Here is a 22,921-nt window from a genome sequence, read left to right on the forward strand (position 1 = left end):
CCACCCCACAGTGTTTTTCTGTGGGGCTGGATGCTAAGGTCTCCCACTCAAAACCATTCTACTTGAGCTGTCATGGATAGCTCTAATAATTGTTTTCTGTGAACTGCCTTGGATGAGTTGTGTATCCTACCAGACTTTTTTGAGTCATTTGCTAAAATCAGTGGTGTGCTGAGATTTGAGGCATTTTGGGTTCTTCTCCAGCTTCTGGAGCTGGGCAGTACATTTTAGGGAGCACTGGCCCCTCCTACCTTTCATTCCTACTTGACTGAATGCACCCTATTGCTGTCATCATTGTCCTAGCTCATCCCTATCTCTCTTCCCATGCTGGCTTCTTGCCACCAGCAGTCTCCATTCTTGTTCTCTTTGCTTAGTCTCCTACTTCAAGGATCCTTCTCAAGCGTCTAGCTTTTCCTTCTCATATACTACTCTTTCTTTCACTACCAGTCCCATCCCTTGTTCTACTTTTGACTTCTCATCTCGACCTGCTTCATTTATCTGACCATAGTCACCTTTATTCTTCTCTTCTGATTCCTGTCTCTGTGGTCTAGTGTCCTTTCGAAGACAGTCCCAATTTCCACCAGTTTTCAGGGACTACTTGCTCTCCCTTCCAGCTCACCTTGCAGAGTCCTTGTTTTTATGCTTTTCTTTCCCCTTACTCTTGTGAGCTTGTAAGTTTTATTTCCTTGTAAAAATAGGTTGAAAAACCACAATAGATCAAGCTCTTTCCCCTGGAACAGTCGTCACAGCATGGCTGTGGAGCCTCATGGCTTATGTTTTGCTTGTACCACCTGATGGTACAGAAGATCTTAGATAGCACCTGCTCTTTGGTCAGTTCTAGGAGCTGAGGAATTGAAGCAACCTTTCCTTAAGAATAAAATATGCAGAAATTTTTGCAGCAAAAAATGTAAGTCTTGGAAGAGCACTTGAAACTGCAATTTTTCAAAGATTTATAATGGAGTCAGATGGCAAAAAGTACACTCCTGATACACAGGTCAGCAGCGCTTACTGAATGTCATGCTGCTTCTCTGAAGAACTGGAATACCAGAGCTTTTCAAGGGAAGGGCCACCTAACCATTTAAGCTTAGGCTAAACACTCTTGGTTTTCTTTCTTTAGCCTTAGAAGTAGCTGAATTGTTTTTCCTGAAGTTTTTCCAAGTGTTCCTCTTAAGGCAAGCACCTGGCATTGGAAATTTTATCCTAAACACTTAAAATTTGATGAAACTTTGAAACAACAGGAGAAAAGATATTAATGTGGAGTGTGTCAGGCAGCTTTTCGTAGTATGAGGATTGTTAGCACCTTCTCTAAATCATGATGCATATAAGTACTTGTGCTGTGCTGCTCAAGTGTTACTGTTGGGAAATGGATATCCTTAGTCCTGATGAGCCTCTAGATGTTTTTGCAGCTTTATTTATTGTTTCACTGTTCCTACAAATTCATTTATTTTTTGCGAAGTAGCAACAAGAGTTTTATTTTTCATATGTCACAGAATCTGATACAAAGTTGTTGCTTTCGGGATATTATTAAACAAGAACTGTGAGATAAGGAACAGTTTTTAAATTAGCATGAATTGCAGTGTTAAGCAGCTGTAAATTCATACTGATGATTTCCTGAAATACTTGACATAATTCAACTGCATGCTACAGGGTGAAGTTCATTGTTTTTTATGTTTGGGGGATCATATATTGACAATAATAATCTCATTGGCTTTTTTAATTGATCAATAGGAGGTATGGCAATTAAAAAAAAAAAAAAAAGGCAGAGTGCTAGTGAATGGTAGTAACCCAAATAAACAGTGTGTGTCAGGAATTCAGACACCCAGAATGGAGCCATGTGCTTAAAGATGAGCTGCAAGGGATTGAGTGGGAAAGAGTGTCTGAACCTTTCTGTATAAAGAAAGGCAGAAAAGATGGGGATGGTGACTCTTTCCTGCTTGTTTTTCTTGTCTTAAAAGCAGCAGGCATGTCATCGCTGGTATTCCCTGTGTTTGCCAGAAGACCTCTTGGTGGTCTTGCAGGCTGCATCGTGTGAATTCTCTCCCTTTAATTGAAAGGGTGGGGATACTGAATTTTTAACAAAGGTGTCTTTTTCCCAAGTGTCAATTAATTATGTTTGATTAAAAAGCATTTTAGAAAATCTGACTGAAAATTATTTCTTCTCATCACTGAATTGCTCAACTTCCGTTCTTTTGTGATGTCATGATTTCTTTAGGTCATTAAAGCCCTCAAAATTGATGGGAATCTAATTTCTAAGGTAATTAATAAATTGCAATAGCTGTGTCAGATCCTTATGTATCTATTGCGAGGAGGCAGAACACATCCTGCATTCTGGTTTTATACTTTGAACGATTTTTTTAGTTACCATCACTGCAGCTTTAACATTTTTCTCACACTTTCCTTGCAGGGATTTTGTAAACTAGTTACGTATTTGTTCTTCCATTTTTTTTTTCCTCACTAAGTAATGCTAGGGTGATTTGAAACAGTACTCTTGTATCTCTGGGTAATTGATTTTAGTAGTAAGTTTTGTCTTTTCTAAATTACAAAAGTAATGCTATTTATTGCCAGCATACAGGGAAAAACCTGCCCTGGAATCCACTAGCAAAAAAAAAATAGTGCTCTCACATGGTTTCACTGTCTGTTTCTTACCTATCCACACAAGCAAGGGAAACCAGTCATGACCTCAACTTTGAGAGAAGTGTTTGGCACCTTGGTGGAGGGAAATTGGTCACTGTTGTGTTTCTAGCCTGCCAGGAGGCCCTGGTTAGGTGGCAGTGGCAGTGGTCAGCTAACTCCTACTCTCAAACTTCATCATCCTCCTTAGCATGCGGATTGACACTGTCAAGACTTATTCCTGAGTTTTTACAGCAAGTGAGCTTTATCCTAATTGTACTGAATTTGTCACAGTGTTACATGTTCAGGCCTATTTTTGTACTTCTTTGCTGTCTGGTTAATTTCTGAGAGGGGATTGGGGGGGTATTTCTGAAGAGGGCACGCTTGATCACTTGGATCAAAGGCTGCCAGTAGGAGAACTTTCAACAGCTGTGTAGATTTGACTGTATTTTGATAGTGGTTGTTGCTATGGTAACTCTGAAGGAATAGGTATAAGGAAAATAAGGGACAGGGCTGAACTGGGGAAAACAGGGTTAAAAAGAGTTTGGCTGAGAAAAGATCTTAGGGAATCAACTACTTGCAGAGCATGCTGTTACTCCAGTGTGGTTAAAGGCTTAGAACTTAGGAGATTGAATATTTGCCAGTTTGGCCCAAAAGGATAGTATTTAGTGGGAGAAAAGAGTTTTTTATTAGAACTGCACCATGGCATTCTTCTACAGCCTGTGTTCCTGTGAAGACTGTATAGTTGCCACCAGAGTGATGGAACATACTACAAAGTGCAAGTTAGAATAAGCTGCCACCCCTGTATTCAGATGTTGTGGAAAACTGTTCAAGAATAAATGCTTTACATTTCAGTAGACCAAAGTCACTGTTGATGCATAGTCGCTGATTGCAGAAGATGGGAATTGCCACAATAATACATGTGACTATTAGGTATTCTCTTGGTTGGCAGTTTTATAAATAGGTATTTAAACTAAGTTAACCCCCTCCCAGAAACATCAATGGTAGGAGTCTTAGAATCTACACTTTTATGTGTATGTGATTTAGGTTTCCTGTTGCTATCAGGGTTTATCTGAAATAGGAGATTGGTTGCGAAGTAGTTCTGTCTTAACTGAAATCATAATCCTCTCCAGAGCACCAAATTCTAATGTGGAGTTATTTACGATGAGGAAGAAGCAGTTGGATTTTTAAGAACTCCCTGTTTGTCTTGGGTTTGTTGTGTAAATTCAGGTAGCAGGTTTGTTGGGTTTTTTTACTTTTTACTAAAAAAAAACCACAAAAAACAGAATAGAAAAGTACAGTTCGAGATGGAGTGTTGCATGTCAGGACCTGTAGTTGTCATCTGCATTAAAAGGATACAAAAAGCTTGCAGGGCCAATGTTTTGAATGTCAAGATACACATTAGCTACCCTGACTGAAAAAAGTTAATAAATACTGTGGATAAATCTGAAACCTAGTATTTTGGGGGTGGTTGGTGGTTCCATTTGTCTTTCCAGTCTGCATTAAGCCAGGGTTATATAATGATTGTGTTTGATTTTCTACTTCAGTGGAGCAGCGCGACTTCATTGGAGTGGATGACACAGGAAAAAGGTTGCTCTTCATGGCTAATGAAGCTGACTTGGATGAAGAACTTGTCATTAAAAGATCCATCCTTCAGAAGTAAGCTTATGAGTCCTTGTAATAGAAACTGAACTTGTAATGGGGGGAAATAATTCTGGACTAGGAATGATGGTTAAATCCAAAGTAGGATGAGAAGGGAAGAGGAAAAGCACCTTTTGCAATAGTCAGGAAGCAGTATTTTATTATTTATTCCATCATTACAATCAGTTGATAGGCTTGTCTGATACTTTTATTGTGAAAAATACCAGGGAAAGAAGAGGAACGGGTGAAAAGGTTACTCTTCTTGAAATGAAGCCACTATCACTGTAGTTCAGATACAGTTTAGATTCAGAGGTGGTAGGCCTATGTCTGTAAATGCAATGATAGTCTCATTGGCCAAGTCCCAAATGGATTTACAGAGTATCTGAGAGAGGCTCTCAGGATTTCATGACACTCTTCTGCATATAAGGCACAAAACCTCCACTGTCTTTCTAGGCCCAAAATGATTCATTAGACAATCCACGTTATATCTGCCATTAAACTGCACTGGAGACTTTGATGAATTTATTAAATATGCTGGACTAGTTGAGCTGCTTCCACAGCTTAATTCATATCCATCAGCAGAAGAAGGAAAGATGGCTTGTTGCTCTTCATGCTCTTCTGCACAGTGATTTTAGTTTTTTCAGACACACATAGTTTGACATGTTCTGTGGAAAGCTCTGCTGGCTCCTTGAGAGACCAGCCTTTGTAGTCTGTCTCAGGCTGACAGTCAGACTTTAACCTCTGTGAGATTGGACACCTGTGGGGCAGCCATCTGGGAGCTGGGAAATTCGTCCATGTGGACCTTATAAGTCAAGGATGTGGACATCTGGGGTGTGCTCTCAGATAATCTCTTCTGTGAGAATGCCTCTGGAGTGTGCTTGTGGGCCACAGCTAGGTGTAGTCTTTCCTTGGACATCCTGCTACCAGATGCAAGGGAGGTGCTGTGTGCCTGTGGAAAGATGTCCCCTCTTCTGCCGGAGTTTAAGGGTTACCCTAGAAGGAAGGTGGTCAAAAGAGTTAACTTGTGTGATGGAAAGAGCCTGTCCCACCATGTTCCCACTGGCACTCTCCTGGGTTTTTCTTGGATGTGGCAGGGACCAAGCTGCAGACAAGCCTGTACATCCACAGCAGCCGATCTACATAGTATAGGAAATTCAGCACTGTTGAATTCTGTGTACTTGTGCAAATGAAGACTAATGGATCTATTTTGGGCTAGTGAGGAATATTTTATCTGCTGTTAATCATGGGCTTGTCTTTATGGCTTTCTGCTAGGACTAGTGAGTGGCTATGATATAATGACTTAGAAATTGCTGTAACATGTGTGATCTTAGCTGACCTCTGATTTTACAGGTTCATCCAACAAGAGGATTCTCATTCCTGTTACCCTATAGGTAAATTAATCAGGCTTTATCCTGCAGGCCAAACTTTGCTTTCAGGAACACCTGTTCAGTTACATGGTCCTCAGCAGATCTTCTTGAGCATAACTGGGATGATATGCAGATGCGATAAAAATCTGTATGTCTCCCTGTCTTTCTTACATTTCCATCTGCACAGCTGTCAAAGCCCACAGATGAGAGGATACTCTAGAGGCACAAAGAGAGAAAATCTGCTAAGTGTTAAAAAGAAGAAAAAAAATTAAGAAAAAGATGCTTTGAAGCATCAGACAGAAGCATTGGGCCAATATCCACCTGGGTGAGACTCTGACATCTGCAACTGCCTGCTGTGTGTGCTTGTGCGCGCACTCTGTTTTATAGCTGCCATCTTGGAGAAGCTCTGAGGGAAGCAAAATAGTATATGGAAATTGTCAAATATTTTCAAATGAGGCAATTCCAGGGTAAGAACAACTGTGGGAGCTCTAGGAAGACAAAGCGTTGGCAGCTAACGATGTTTTAACCACTGTGTTGTCTAGACCTGCTCAAGCCCTGATTTTCTCATGTGAGAAACAAAAGCGACGCTTAAAATGGTCTTTGAAGTCTTTTTTTTTTAATACATCATAGTAAAGCAAGGAGAGAGGGGAAAAAAAAGAGCAAGCCCAATCTCGTTTTTCTTCATGGATCACTTAAAGTGACTGACTTTCAGCTACCATGTTGGCTCTTTCTTGATCTCTGGACTTTGTTTTGATGAAATAACAGACTTTGTGGCAAGATGGGAGAATTTCCAGTGCACTCATTTGTTCCTCTGCAAAATACAATAGACATCTTGAGGGTGTTGCTTTTGTTTGTTTTGCTTTTAATGGTCCCTTTGAAGGGCTATGGTGGTCTTGTTACATGAACTCTAGAACTCCTTCAGTGCTTGTTTTGCTCTTCAGATCCTTTTCTTTTTCTATTTTTTTTCCCCCTTTTTAAGGAGTGGAGTGCAAGGAGGGACAAGGAGGGAGTGGTGCGAGAAATGGGAAGAGGGAAGATGAACTTTTCTTTAAAGCTAGGAATCTTGTTATTGGTAAAAATCTAGATCCCATACAGAAATGGTTCAAAGGACCTTTGGCTTCCCCTCCTCACAGGAGGGAAGTTGTGTTGACAAAACATCCAAAGCTGTAGAACGCTAATTTAAATCCTTGAAGAAAAACCTTTTTCCTGACCTTTGCCTTCTTCCTATCATTGGATTTCACGCTCTTCACTTTCCTGCCATAAAAGAGCAGCTGGTGGGGAGGGACAGGGGAAAACACACATTCTCCTGAGTACCTGTTGAGTATTAAATATTTATTTGCTCTTGACTCAGGCATTTTATAATAATGAAAGTGTTACAGAATGAAACGTTTTAATAGGATTTCTAAGTCCGTGGTGTGACCTGTTATTCTCTTTCTCGGTTTGGTTAGGATTTCTTTTCCAGATTAGTCGTTTTGATTTGTTTTGGGGTTTTGTGAGTTGTGGATAGCCATTTTGGTTTTGAGAATGCCTCTCCTTGTTACATCACAGAAAGGAGTCTGGATTTTGCTCCTTTGCTTGCCAGAGCAAATCTGGCAAAGCTTTCCATTGAGCTGTTAAAATTGGGCTGCTTTTTTTTTTTTTTTTTTTAAATAATTTTTTCCCCCTTTGTGCTGTTAATCACCCTGATGACAAGTCCCACAGGTAACGTCCTCCCTCCAGTAAACAAGTGCAAAACAGTATCAAATACATTCATCCAGGCACGTTTTGGTGTGCATCAAGATGGGCCAGGAGACAAATTTATTGGTGGTGCCTAGAGAGGCTGATGCTGCTGGGGAAAGCATTTTCAAGGAAATGGTTCCCTGTTTGGGTAATGAGAGCTTATAAAAAGCCATGAACAGCCTGTGCATGTCATTCACTTTGGCAAATAGCTGCAAGATGAGATACTAGAATGAAAGAAATACAGTTTGGGGAAGTTTCAGAGCCAGCTTAGGGCCTTTTGAAGAGAAAAAAAATAAAGTTATGTGCTCATCCCTGGAGCCTGGTTTTGCCAGTGACATCTCTCTGACTTCGGTCTTGGCAGGATGAAGGAGTGAGGAAATGATGAGAATTCCATACCTGCCGCCTTTGCTTTCGGAGAGGGCAAAGGTATTTGTTTTCAAAGCACGATTACAATGGACGGGGAGCTTTTTGCTCCACCTCTGATATTTATGGTCATGCAAAGTGAGACAGTAAAAGACACCTGTTGGAGCAGGTCTAAATTTGGAGCATTTCCTTTTAAGATCTTGTGGGCTGTGTAAGGGTGAGTTCAGCCTTCGTGGGTGTTCTGTCTGCTCAGACGCAGGTGCAGGGCTTCTCCTGGAGAATATGTTAATAAATCACCATGACAATTCCAGCTACTTATTACCTCATGTGCTTCAGACAGAAAGGAATACCTCATCTATAAATATATACAGTACGAACATTAGTAACCTTGAAGTAACAATACAGATCTGTTTTTAAGATATTTTAATAAAAAGAGGGGGGTAAGATGGGAGAGGGTTTTTTTTCTTCCTTTTCCCCTTGCATCATGAGAGTAAAAATGAATGGTGTAGTATAATTTTAAAAGTCAGCGTTGCCAAGTGGGTAGGTAATGGGAGTTCAGGAATAGCTTTGATACACTTGATTTCCTTTCTGTTGCCTTGGGATATTGCCTTTTTTTTTCTGCTGATAATTTGTTTTAAATAAGTGAATCGTATAGAAACACACTGCAGCTTCCTCAGTGTTTCTGTTCCCTGAAACCACCCTCCTTGGGAAATTGTCATCTCTGAGATACTCTGCCACTCCTGTGGTGGTTCTTTCCTGGTTTTTTTCTTTTAAAATCTACTTCCATGAGAAAGGCTGAGATTGACACAGGTATAGGCAGATGCTCCACTCTGTAAAGCTTCATAAACTAGATCGTGGGCTGATGTTCTCTTCCAGATCCAGCTGTGCTGGTGAAGGGGGCTACTACCTCCAGCTTGCCCCCAGCTGGATGCCTGATCGAGTTCTTCGTAAGCCATGTGTCAAAATGAGTTGCAATACTTTTAATAGATTAAACAGGAGGACTTTGATAACTTGGTTCATTTTACTTTGTGGATTAGGAAGTGGTCCCCACAAGCAGTGCCACTGGTAGGGAAGGGAATGATACAATAACCCAAGTCAGTAGGAAAATCTTGAGGAGCAACTCAGGGCAAACTGGGGACCAAAGCCCCTGTGCTAAGCCCAGCTGTGCACAGGATGAATATATCTGTATTAGCTTTGGTGGTGTTCCTTTGCTGGGAAAATGAGTAGTTTTAACTATTAGCAAACTTTTGTTATTAACTTTCCTTTGCATTCAAGTGATATTTTGAGGAATGCCATGGAAAAATATTGGATACTTCTTTTTTCAGTAAAGTATGACTTTAGAGAGTGATGTGTAGATCTTCATGTCTTTCCTGTTAGTCCAGATCTGCTCTTTTCACAAATAAAAATAACATTTTCTGTCTAGCATACAGAAATTAAATCAGGTTCTTTTGGTTCCTCCATCATAAAAGTAGAAATTGTATGTCTTGATTTAGGTAATAATCCTTTTGCAGATGGACAATCCAGAAAAGAATCTAGTTCCCCTTCCCAGAACTGAATTGGTTTCACAGTACTAGTAGGAATTTAGAAAGTTGTAAAAAGTTATTTTAGCCAGTAAAGCAAGCGGATCTGACTGAATCAAAACAGGGGAACTAGGTCTATTGAATAAGAGGGTGTGATTTTTACACACTAACTTCTCAGACTATAACCACACTTTAAAAATGTTGGTGTAGCTTTAATCATATTTCTTTACAAAAGAGGATTTTGCTGAACATTTCAGAAAAACATATTGGCCTGTGAGTTGTTGTCTGAGCCATGAGTTGGTAGTAGATGTTCTCAAGATGCCCTTGGAGGTCTTGCATGCCCGTTTAGAAGTTTCTCAGTTCTCTAAGAGTAGTCACTGTAACAAAAAGGCATTCATTTTCTCAGAAAGTTTGCCCTTCTTATTACGCATTTAAACTTTGCTCAACTTGCTCTGCTTTTTCTGTAAATATGTTGAGGGTGAGTGTAACCTTCAACTTCAGAAATGGAGTATTTTTGAAATGATTTATTGTTTCTAAAATGGATGTAGCCAAATATAACGGAAACATCTTAATTTGGTGCTTTTATGTTATGCTTGTACAATGAACATACTATCAAAGCAGTTTGTGAGATGTTGACTTTGTATTTTAATGAACATACTGCTGTTAGTGATTTTAATACTGTTGCTTCCACAGGATTTTATTGTGTTTTGCTGCTGTCATGTTATTTTATTCATCCGGTGGGGGGGTTGAAAGGAATGTACAGTGTATCCAGGTCCTATTTATAAAAGAAAGGTCATGCCATGTCTTGACAGCTTGTACAGGTAAGAGGTCATGAATCTTAGACTCTGGAATATTAGCAAAGACTTCTGTTGAATGTAGCTACAGAAAGATTTATTTACAATGGATTTAATTTTACTGCAAGATTTCTGCCAGCGTTACAGTACGCATAAGACCAAAAGCAGAGAGCGTGGGGCTCAGCATTTGATTTCTGATTGTCAGTAAATGTACGGTGCGCGGATTGTCATTAGTCATTTGTCTGTCTGTCTGTCTGCTGCGGTCTCAGACCAGCTCTTAGCCCCTGATTCGGTTTTACTTTTCAGAGGTTTCACAGGAGGAAGAGCTGACTGTATTGCTTGGACACCCTCAAGTCCATGTGACTTGGTAAATGCAGTGCTCTGGATGAGTCATCAGGTTGGACAATACCGAAGTTGAATCTCATTGTTACTCTAAGCAAGGCTCGTGTCTTGAAAAGATGACAAATGCTCTGTTCGTTTCAGAAAGATGTCTTAATACTTTAATATAGTTGCCACTGTGTATTTTTTAGCAGTGTTGCGAGTTAGTTTATTTCACAAAGGGGATGGGAAGTGCAGCCATCACTGGTGGGTTTTGTGACATATTTACCCCAATTGATCCAGATGTAATCTGTATGATCTAAAAGCTCCTCTGATTGGTCTGGTTAGGGAAGTGACACAGAATGATCAAGTATTTGTTTTCAATGTGTGTTTTCAGCCATAGTGTGTATTCTCTGTAGCTGCCTGTTGAAATTTTAGGGTTTCAGCTTGTGTCCAGCGATCCCAGAATGACCAGTACGTGACAGAGGGGCACAGACTCTTTATTGTGCAGTAGGGATGGGACGGAGGGGAAAAAAAAAAAAGCAAAGCCAAAGGTCAGAGGAGTTATCCCCGCTTGTGCGAGCGCTGTCAGGCTCTCCCCTACCACATGTCCACCATGTGTTCCTCATCAGCGGGATGTGGAACTCCATGACGCAGAGCAGACTGGAATGCGGAGTTAGTTAACACCCGCCGTTGGGGAATTTATCAGCCAATGTGGAATATGGGGGGGGAGGAAGCAGCCTAGTTTAAAGCAAAGTAAGGGTGAAATGAGGCATGTGACTGTTCCTCTTCAGTTAAAAGGTCTGATTCTGCTTGGGGCTGAGGTCCTGGCTCCCGAGCCCAGCCAAACCTAGTGGTTCCCTTACTGTTCTGTGTTACTGATTTATTTATTTTTTATAATCCTTAAAATTGTCATGCTTAGTAGAACATTTTTGCAGTGGGCTGGAGGGAAATACCTTTGGGGTTTTTGCAAGGAACCATTTATCTGGTTTATTCTAAGAAAGCAGGACTTTGAAGAGCCTTTCCTTCATCCTGGTTGTTGAGATCCCAAATCGCTAAGTTGCAGGGATACAAAAAAAGTGATAGCCTCTCCATTAAAATTAGCTACACTAAGTATCAACTGAACTGTAGTTGCATAATATTTCTAGTGCTGATTTATTACATTTACTTCATGGCTACTGTGAACTCTAACCTGCATGATTTATTGTGATGTTTAGCACTGCTAAGGATATTGTGACAGTCATAATGGAAAGAGTCAGAATATACAGTTAGCTGGTTGAAGGTAAATGCGTGCCCACGATCCTTATTGGGTTCGCATTCTACTTGCAGCAAATATATATCTTTCAAAATGTTTCCATTCATTCAGAATACAATGCTGAATTCCCTCTTGAATAGCTGTTGTGTGGTTCTCCCCAAACAGCATTGTGCTGGCAGTTTCTGGAATTACACAGGAAATGAAGAGCATAGCAAACTTTCCTTTCTCTTGCTAAGACATGCTCCCAGGGAGTTCTTCCAGTAGATCAAGTGAATAGCAGAGATCAGTTCCTAAGGGCAACATGTCCTCTAGGCTTCTACTTTGAGAAATCCTAATTTTCTGTGGCTTTAAACCCTTTCTTCATCAGTTTTAATGCACCGTTTCCCCAGCTAGAGAAGATTAGGTAGAGATTCCTTTTACAAGCAGTAAAACTTCTTATCCACTTGTCTTAGAGATTTCTTATAGGAATCTCTCCTTCTCCAGTCACCAAATATGAAATACTCTGTTGGGAATTAAGAGGAGATGGCTATTAGACCTTGACATGTGAACTGGCAAAGCAGAATGCTATATCTTGCACAATTACTCATTCTAAGCATAATTTACATGTACCTGCATACCTGCATATTGGCCAGCAATAGCTGTTGGTACTACTTGGGTCAATCACCTTGAAATCCTTTAACCTTTAAAAAAAAAAAATGTCAGGGGTGGTATTCATAATTCAGGTTAGAGGAAGCTCAAGATTTTGAAAAATCTGGGTCAGTCAATACAGAGAAATTTAAAAAGGGAATAATTTAGGACGTTCAGACAGGAAAAAAAAAAAAAAAAACTGATAGACTTTAATTAAACTCTGAGGGTTGGAAGCAAACCAGTAAGAAAGCAAAGGAAATTCAAGTTAAAGCTCAACTTCTAGTTTTTCTGCATATAAATCCTCCAGCAGCTAGTGATATTTGCAAGAGCACAAGGGACTGTCTTTTAGTATTCCCTTTGATTTTATTTCTTTTTCCTTTCGCTTTATTATTCCCATGGTGTAGCATTAAATATCATTTCAGAGGCCATGTGTCCCCCTAAATTCTCTGTCCCATCTCTATGATACATCTGTTCATCTATGTATGCATATATGTGTAATATATAGCTTTGTTCACTAATGTCTGGGTACAGCGTTTCTAGAACTAGGTATTTATTTTTTTGTCTCTGCTCCCCGCCCCCAAATGAGCTACAGCATTTCTGAAAATACCTCTGAAATTCCCACTTCTGTGACTTTGAGCCTTAGCCAGGTAGAATCGTAATAACAGAATCACGGCCAGCAGTGCCATAAATTTCAAGTAAAGTACGGGGCAAGAAGGCTGATTTCTGTTTGTACTGTTGTTAGAGATATTTATGCAGGGCAGGTCTTTCAGCAAGTGTGATTATTTTCAGAGAGGCCCTCTCCATTCTTGCATTAGAATGTGCTGGGGATGTGTGCGGGAAACGGCACCTGACGAGCAGCAGCCAAACACAAGGAATAAAATCCCTTGGGAATGAGACTTCTCATTATGGCCATTTTTCACTTCTAAGGCCACTTGAAAAATATTGTTCTTCAGGTAGATCTCTTCCCTAGATCCCTGGGTTAGCATTTGGGTGCCTGCCATTTTCCCAGACCAAGGAGCTACTGAAGACTTAAGCTTTTCAAGTAGGAAAGTATGCAAGCACGTATTTTGCAGCACCAGATGCTATTGAAAGAATAATGGACCCTTCCCACAGTCAACTCCATTCTTCTTGCGCTCGCTCCCAGACCTCTGGAGCCACTGTTCTAGCAAATGATTACATTCTGTTTCTCTTCCGTAACTCTTCCTAAACAAAATGTTAATTGAGACGTTGATTTATACAATTTAGATTCCTTTGCTAAGTCAGTGTAGTTAAAAGTAGCCTCTGGCTATTGAGGGGATAGATCAGTGAGACAAATTAGTGCTTGCTGGTGTGTTTTTCTATATCTTACCCTTTGAGAAAATAGTATATATTTCAGATTTAAGGAACATGTCTCTTGCATGTGTTTGTTTTAGATGTACCCCATGATAGTGTAGCTCTAAAACGCAGGATTCTGGGTGTTTTCTGATTTAAGTTATTACATGAAGGAAGCAACCTGAAAAAAGTAGACTTTGGCATTTTTTTTGCTATGCCCTTGAGAAACTGAATGCCTATGTCAACTGAAAAGAAGAGGTTATAATAGTAGGGATGTTAGATAGATTCTAGGCTTTCATATGCAACAGGGGTAATGTCGTGCCTGTGGTAAAAGATGAGTCCTGGACAACGGTTAACTTAAAGGGTTTGCAGAAAAGTTGGCTGACCTTACTTCTCAATATTCTATTTTTGTCTTTGGAGAAAAACAGAAATGTTAATCTGTTTGATTGTTGTAGAGAACCGTTAAAGTAAGCAACCTTTGTGTCTACAGAGGAAGAGTTCTTTTGTCTTACAGGTGATCTGGGGCAGGAAAGGGTAAAAGTTAACGTGTGAATTGATGTGCTATCACCTTTTTGCATTGAGAATGTCTTGTAATTAATATACAAGATCTCACTTCTCTACTTGGCTTTGTGGCCTTGAGAAGTTCACTTAATGTTTGTCTCCTACTTTCCTCACTTTTTAAAATGAATGCAATATTACTTTCCTGTCTCACAGGGGCATAACTCATGAATGTTTATGTTAGTACTGTAAATGTAAAATGCTGCTCTGAGTACATGGTATTAACTGTTGGCTTTCCTGCATTGAGAATGGGAATAGTACTTGTTAAAACGACCTGCAGGAAGCAGCTGATGTAAAGCTGTGTACAGCACAAGCTACAGATCATATTTGAACCTAGATTTTCAGTTTCAGCACTTGCATTTCTGCATGTTGGACGCCAGTGGTATTTAAATGTATTATTGTATAGTTTATTGTATGTTACATTGTTATGCACTGCTATTCTTACCACTCCACTGTCTCTTTCAATGTACTTATTCTCCAGTTTTTCATACAAAAGCACTGGACATACAGTGAAAAATGAAATATGTTTTCTTTTGCGTTAAGAAGCCGCTACTTCTGAATGTACATGATTGAATTTGTAGGTAGGTGATTCCTTGTGTGCACGTGAGCTGGTTTTACAAATGCTGGCTTGAGGCTTCCCAGCTGGTCACAGTGCACCTGAGCTAACACGTGGGTGGCCGAGCCGCTGCCAGGGCCAGGCTGGGCAGGCAGAGGAGCCCCGAATGCTGTGGGGGCCCAGGGCACGCCATGGGGGTACCAGGAGGACTGGGTAGGAGCCAGATCTGGTGCAGAATCAGTACTATCGTCTGGGCGTTCTTGAGTCCACATTACTCTGGCAAAAAAGAAAAAGCAATGTTTATTTTTCTTAATCCTTGCATTTGTTTGCTCTTCTCCCCTTCCAGTTTGGCCACCTGATGGCAGCTTTTAAATTCTGAGATAAGAACTGTGGTTTTGTTACCCATGTGCGTTGGTCAGCACTTTCACGTTCCACCAAAATACAAATATCAGACAAGAGTTAATCTTTTATAGGTCTTCAAATAGTGTATTTTTCACAGTAGAAAAGTAATTCCCTTTAGAAGGTGATCACTCAAAAGACTAACTGCTTTCATTTCTCCTAAACATTTTAAAAGCATACAACAATTTCCTATAAGTTATCTACTTTAAAAGATCTGAGTTGATTTGTTTGCTCTGTGTGATCTGCTTCTTTACTTTTTTAATTAAAATTTCATGCATGGAGAGAAAGAGTTAATGTTTTCTGAATGACAAGTTCTGGTAATAAAACAAGGTGATACTGCCCTGCTAAATAGTGGCCTTATAAAGGCCATGTGCAGAAATAAAGATATAATGAATGTGTAAGCCAAGAATGCCAAGAACAGCAGAGATGCCAAACACCAAGCTGAGTAACCTGCTGCAAAGAAATATGTCACCTTACCTGTTCCTTTGTTTCTGTGTTCTGAAGTCATGACTCATTGATTCACCATCTCGAAGGCAGCAGATGCAAGGACATGAACTTGAGCATCTCTGAAAAATGTGTTTAGTCCTGAGCGTGAGTCTTCAAGGGACAGAAAGCTCATAGCAAACTGCAGCACAATAATGTAAAGGCTGGTTTTGCTTCACACTTTCTGTCTGTTGGCTTCCTAGTTTTCCTAAAGGAAAATCCTTTCAGTCCCCTGTGGAGATGTGACTCACAGGTTCTATTGAGGACTTCTGGAAGTGTTAGCCTGCGTCACTACTGCTGATTTCAGCTCCTCCTTCAATGACAATAAGAAAACTGGTTCTAAGTGTTAATTCAAGTCTCAATGGAAGTATCTTAGGATACTGCTGTTTCCTAAGGTGTCTAGATATGTTGCTCATGAATGTTTTTCATCATGGGTTAATGCCTGAAATATTAGTGTGTGGTGAAGAGGTGAAAGCTGAATGGAGCCGTTCAGGGTATAAATAGTTGGAATGAATGTAGATGATGGGAATGTGTCTTGCGCTGTCGTGATTTGAGACCACAACCAAATGTGTGCTGTGTGTGTTGGGGGAGAGTCAAGGACAACTGCAGTGCATCCAAGTGAAAGATGTTGGGGCCATATCTTTGTAAAGGCTGGTCTGATTTCTATATGTAAGTTCACTGGCATAACATGTTGATCCCTGCTTGCTGCAGGCTGGGTAGAGCCATGGATATGGAGAATTAGGTGAAGTTATAGGGAGGAGAGAAATTGATGAGCTTCAGAAGTATTCCTTGCAGGTAGGCACTGCCTTGAACTTGCGTGCTACCTCCAGAAGTGGATAATAACTTCTTATTTACTCTCACAGTTAAATATTTATTTCTCAAATTCTGGGATGCTTTGGCTTTTGAATCAAAGACAAGGAAGGACAACCAGAGAAAATCTGCAGCAATATGGATCAAAATACAGTGGAAAAAAAGTATATGAAACCCCATTTTTAGTAGTCCTGTTTGTTGCCTTAAGCAGAAACATCACCCTCACTGCCACACTTTGTGTCCTGAAGAGAATCCCATGCTCACATCTCTAATTTTGAGAACTAATTTTGTCACCCGATTGAATAGTAAGACCCAAAATTGAGATTAACAGTTATCAAAAAGTAAGAAGTGCTCTGCTGTTACTTGTTCATTTTGTGCTTACTTGCTTAGTTGAGATTTTCACCAGTTAAATATTTTTTATTTCTGAGTATTGTTTATTAATGTAGTTATTTCATTGCTGACTGACAGCATATTTTTACACACCGCTGTCACTTCTAGCTTCATTTCAGAAGGAGAGGTGATTCTTCTTGCCAGAAGTAGAACTGTTGTGCTGTATGGTTTGTACTCACTGAAATTCCTTCAGGGCTTCAGTTTGTATTTGATTTTTGGCTGGTTTGCAAGAATATATGATCCAGTCGATCCAGTCACGTTTTTAATTGAAAACATACATAGTTTGTATACATTTAAAAAGGATTGTTTGCATGTAAGGAAAAGCCCATGAAACTGTGTTTGAGAATTCTTACCTGCATCTGGGCATAGGAAAAATTTAGCAAATTATTTTGTGTGTATCCATTGTATATTTGTTTCTTTTTTATTAATGTATATCAGAGGTCCGAACACAAGTAAAGCGTGCTATGCAGGCTAATTAAATCAATGCCTCTGTGGAAGAACTTAGTTTCTGGAATTGCTCTTGTAAATCTGAGATGTAAACAAAAACCTAGTTATTTTTATATCGTTTCCCTTTGCTCATGTACGTGATTCTGGAAGTTGGAGAGTTATATGTTTATGCCTCTTTTTATAGCAGAATATTTGCGTAGCTGAATTTTTATTGAAGCATAATTCCTGGTTTCCTTAAAGCTGAGCGAGGCTACTGTACAGTGGGAATGCACATTAATTTGAGGTGCTGTAAAAGGCTGTTCATTTTAAAGCTGCCGAGGCACCAAATTGTTCTGAAGTGTTTCTTCATTAAGAGTTGTTTGCCACTTTTGTAGAAAGATAGATTGGGAGCTTTTCCTGAAAGAAGGATACGCAAAAACCAGCATTTAGGCCATGTGATCTTACTGTCCCTCCTTCTCCTGCTTGCCTGGGGATGAAGCACCACTGCATTTTATCCTGTTTCATTTCAGCTGCGTGTTGAGATGAGCCATCTCCAGAGCCTCCATTTATTTCAGGGTGGCTTTACTTGGTTCTTTCTTGGTTGGTTTGTAGCTTCCTCATAGGCTTTGAGTTCATTGTGCTAGTGCCTTTAAAATGTAGAATGTAAAGACAGTACCTGTCTTCAGAATTTAGTGTCTAAATGGACTGTATGATTACAGATCTGGCCCTTGCTCCCATTAAATGTGAAGTTCTAACTCTTCAGAATAAACCTATTTTCTCGTGAATTCCAATATCATAATAAAATCTACTCTTTGTGAGGAGAGCAGTTTCTGTGGTGTGAATAATCAGACCCACCTCTGTTAAAAGTGCGAAACCTCCCCTTTATTTTTAATAGCAAATTATTTTGAAAGCAGAGCCCAGAAGCACAGGATTTTTAGAAGTAAACTAGTCCTTTAAGGCTTCCTGTTCATTTTGGTTCTGCTCATTGCTTCTTACCTCTCTGATTTTTTTTTTTTTTTTAAGCTGTTCTCCACGAAAGCAATCATTGTAGACTTGGCCCTTTTTCTATTACTAGTATAGTCTAGAGGGTTAGCACAGGTCTTTATAGTTACGGATTGTTTCTAATACATTTTTTCTTTATAAACTAAGGGCAGGACTGTACATGAAATCTCTGTTATTGTATTTGTGCTTTGTACTCATGTACTTGTTGACTGTTTTACAAGCCAGTAACGTAGTAGCCACAGGCTAGGAAGCTTGCCCAGAAATCTGGCATATTTAATTAGTGCTAGTAAACAAGCAGAGTTTCAAATTTAATTTTTCCTTCTTTAATTCCTATAAACCTCAAGCCATTTAAAACTTAATTTTGACACTAGTTTCGTTTATGCAGTTGGATAATACTGAAACAGTCCACAACCACAGACGGAATAGTCCCAATCTTTTCCAAGCAAGAAGGGAACAGAAGTTGTTTTGTTTTAATAGTATTTGAGGTTGCCATAAAACTGTAAATGATAATCTTCAGGTCATCCACTACCCATTTTCTTTTTCTTTCTGTTAGGCTAAGTGTTTCAAGATGAGGAAATTGTCCTACCATGGGTTTAGCCTTGTAAAGGAAAAGGGTTGCATTTGTTGCCATTCTGGTCTTTGTACAGAGAGCTGTTCTAAGAGCAAATTATGGAGGTGTCTGAACTCTGTTACTTGCCATGGCCAGTTTATTGCTTCTGGGCTGTGAGGTTTAACTCACTACCCCAGGAGGCACAACCAACAGAGGCTTCAGTTGCTGTCTTCTCTCTTGCTTTCCAATGCCAGCTTGTGATCAGTGGTGAAAATGGTTCTCTACTACTGCTTTCACTATTAGGGACCACTGAAGTTTAGATTAATGACATTTCTCCTATCTGTTTCATTGCTGAAGCCACACTGCCTCCAGACAAGTAGCATGCTTATGTCTCCTTATCACAGCAATAAAATATTTGCTAATTTTGGCCAAAAACTGGGCTTTGTAACTGCAGCTAAAAAAAATAAAATTAAAAAATTAGTATTTAAATTGTGAAAATACACAGATGAGCAGTGTTGTCTTTCTTAGAGATAGCTTTTCCATCAAGAATGTGCTTTTGTTGGTTCTTTTGGGTGGTTGTTGTTTTTTTTTAAAATGAACAATGACTGTCTCCTAATTATTATAAAGGTAGCTCCCACCTACAGTATGAAGTGAGTTAGCACATACTGGGCTGCGCGGAACCGTGTTCTTGTTTGCATGAAGTTTCTCAGTTGGCAGTAAGTGTCCCAGGGAAAGAAGTTAACCTGCTGCTCAAAGTACCATCTCACTGCATTGAAATCACCGGCATTTTCTTCTGTCCTCCACGATATTCTAATTGCCGTATTATTGCTGTTCAAAAGGAGTGAAATTCTTCCAGCCCAACCTTAAGCTATTATTCAGGTCCGAGTAGTGGGTGAAAGATGAGAAAGATTTTTGAAAATCCAGCTCTGTCTTCAGGTCAGTGTACATTTTTGTTCAGTTGGGCTTAATGCCATAGTGCTCCAACTTCAGCATCCTCCTGAAAGCGTTTTAGGTGTAAGCTCAGTTTCTTGTAGTAATATGATGCAGCAGCTTCTGTTATAGCCATTAACAAATCTGGAAATTTTAAATCATGAGTAATCTAGTCTAACCAGAAACTAATCCAGTGTGGTTGTAACCACTGTAATTACTTGTTTAAAAAATGCAAATTTGGACTTTCGGTGGATGTTAAGCTCTTCTTGTGGTAACAACAGATTTTTCTGTGTCTTGTCTTTTTTTTTCCCCCTCATACTTATGTTCATTATCCCATCGTATTTCTGATGGTGTTTTGTAAAAGACCAGCTATCTATCTATTTAAATAATTACTCATGAAGTTGTTTAGGGTTGAAAAAGCGAGAAATGTCTACAAGTAGCCTCAGTCTGACTTCAGTTCTCCTTTGTTTTTAAATACTGTCATTCTGCAAAAAGAATGCTCCATTTTCTAATGTTAAGGCCTTGTTTAATGAAGTTCTTCCTTGATACTGTCGAAATATTAGCTGATAAAACAAATACGTTCTTTTAAACTAGAAAAGAAGGCAAGTATCTGTATTTCTTGTGTGATGTTCCTATCATTTGGGGTATTTCTTCACTGCAGAATTGGGCTGTATTATGATGATGATGTTGTCCTGAGCCCTGACAGCTCTCTGTGTCCCAAAAATCACATGGCTGAAGGTTGATGTTGCCCTAAATCGAGGCTGTATGTGTCTGAGGGTATATCTGAATACATGGGCTGAGTCATGACTTCAGTGCAGCCAAGTCGGGAAACCCCTCTGTTTTTCTCTTGGGAAGCAAAATTCATCAAGTCTGACTGCTGACACCTTAGTGTAGTTTCCCCTAAAATGTATTTTTCTTTGTACCCATTCAGCATTGCTCAGATATGGAGCAGCCTGTGCCCTGGCAGTCACAGCCAGGCTCCCTCTGCAGCGGCAGCAGAGCCAAGTTCTGTGCCCACTTCAATTTATGCCCGAGATAAAGCTGTTTTCATTAACTGATTACATATTTGACACTTAGAATTGTTGGGGTCTTGTCCGGTTGGAGTGTGGTTACTGTGTTATGAACTGCTAAAGTGTCCAGGTTTCAGTGGAGTTGAGATGTGAATGGGTACAACTGTACAACCTTATCGTGAATTAAAAGTGAGACAGAAGCAGTAGGTTCCAGGGGGAAATCAAAAGAAAACACAGGTCAAAGCAGCAGCTGAGAGGAAACGACAAACCCTCGAGGAGCAGGAGCTAAGTATAATTCACTTACAGTAGATGAAGGAAATTAGTATTGCCAGATTTACTGCAGAGGACGCCCTACATGGGCTGGATTTGGGGTAGGTTTTGGTAATTTAAACTGTAACACTTAAACCTTTCCCATAGAATAATAGAATCATCTGGGTCGGAAGGGACCTTTAAGATCATCAGGGCCAACCATCAACCTAACACTGCTAAAACCATCACTAAACCATGTTACTAAGCACCACATCTATATGTCTTTTAAATAGTTCAAGGGATGGTGATTCCACCACTTCCCTGGGCAGTCTGTTCCAATGCTTGATAACCCTTCCAGTGAAGAAATTTTTCCTAATACCCAACCTAAACCTCCCTTGGCACAACTTGAGGCCATTTCCTTTTGTCCTATCGCTTGTTACTTGGGAGAAGAGACTGACCCTCACCTCACTGCAATATCCTTTCAGGTAGTTGTAGAGATTGTTCTTTGGATTCAAAGCTCATCTCTTCTTGCTTTCTAGACTGTAAGTGTTGGGGGGGACCAGATGCTGCTTTGTCTAACACACAACATGTATTGCTCTTTTCTTTCTTCTCTTCTTTTTCCTTCTAACCCTAATGACTTGCTACCAGACTCTCGTTAGATTGTACTCCAGTTGCATGAAATTTAACAGCTTTGAATGCAAGTATCTTCTAAACAAAGACAAACACACATCTTCCATCATAAGAGCCCATTCGCTTGTCAAGCACAGATCCTAGCAAAGGAAGGTGAGTGATCAGGTATGGCCTATGCACAGTGACTGGTTTAAAGAGGGATTTTTGATTTTAATAAACTGATGGTGCAGAAGTAGGTGGTTTTCGTGAGGTACCTGGAAGGCTGCTCCCAATGGGAAATCCAAAGGTATGTGTGATGGCTTCAGTTTGTCCTGCTTCTGGAGCCTGTAAAATAAAAGGAAGTGCTTATAATGCTTATTTCCACTTTGTTTTTTCCACTGCTGCTTTTACTTGGAATTTAAGGTCAGGAGAGGGGGCATTTCTTTTTGCCCATGTGCTTCAGTGGTCTGAAGGTATGTGATTACCTTAAATCCCAAATTTTGTACATCATAGATTTTAAGTTCCAGCCACTAGTAAAACCAACCTCACCCGAGAGGTACAGAAGGTCTTTGGAGCTTTATCAAGCAGGGCTGCGATCGGCCTGTCACGCTGCCCAGTACCGCTTTGTTTGCCTTTGAGTCGAGGCCAGTGACATAAAGAAATTGTGGCAGCCTTGCTGTGTTTAAGCTATATATTGCTAGTGACCTACAGCTTTGACCCAGTATTAAGTTACACTGTTTCCCATGCATTTACTGTAATTATTTGATTTAAGAAAATATATCATATGTCTGCTGCTTAGCCCTTGGGGAACTGGTGTAGGAGGGATCAGCAGGAGCTGCTGTTCTTCAGTAGCCTCTGTACAATCCTCCAACTTCAGTTGTTTGCTTAAAACTTGTTCCTCTCATGTGTTGTCATCCTTTCAGCCCTGGTGATTTTACGGAACAATTATTTACTAAGGTGAATTTCCATGAAGCAGGAAGCAAAATGAGCTGAAAATTGGAAATGATTAGTGTTGCCAGGTGCAGACCTTTAGTTCTTTCTCCTTCTTTAGTAAAGAAAGCATTTCCCAAAGCTTGATTAAATCTCTTAAATCACAGTTTAGCCCAGCATAAGAAAAATAAGCTCAAATACCAGATCTGAACCAAGTGACTAAGCCATGTCCCGTTGTGTTGGAATTGAATTGGTTATAGCACACAATAATCTACTTTATTGTCATCCTGGCCTTAACTGTAGCATAAGATGATTACATCGAATGTGTATAATAATAAGGCTTACACTTTGTATATACTGCTTTAAATATTTTGGCACCCCATAGAAAGAACCTTTACGTGCAAGGCTTGATTAATCCTTTTCCTCTGTGTATAGAACAAGTAGCTGCCAGAGCTCAAGGGTAAAACCTATTAATAATGTCTCTGGCAGTTCCCGCC

The 22,921-nt window shown here is 39.9% G+C and overlaps 1 protein-coding gene across 1 annotated transcript in view; it reads left to right on the top strand.

Annotated features, from left to right (window-relative positions):
• The window catches only part of EIF2B3 (eukaryotic translation initiation factor 2B subunit gamma), a 106,029-nt gene that overhangs the window by 22,833 nt on the left and 60,275 nt on the right, over positions 1 to 22,921 (top strand). The window contains exon 5 of the mRNA XM_014939524.1: positions 4,155 to 4,266. Within this exon, the coding sequence (XP_014795010.1) occupies positions 4,155 to 4,266 (112 nt within the window). The remainder of the gene's footprint in view (positions 1 to 4,154; positions 4,267 to 22,921) is intronic.

The sequence above is a fragment of the Calidris pugnax genome, unplaced genomic scaffold, assembly GCF_001431845.1.
Source record: "Calidris pugnax isolate Ruff unplaced genomic scaffold, ASM143184v1 scaffold18, whole genome shotgun sequence".
NCBI classification, from domain to species: domain Eukaryota; kingdom Metazoa; phylum Chordata; class Aves; order Charadriiformes; family Scolopacidae; genus Calidris; species Calidris pugnax.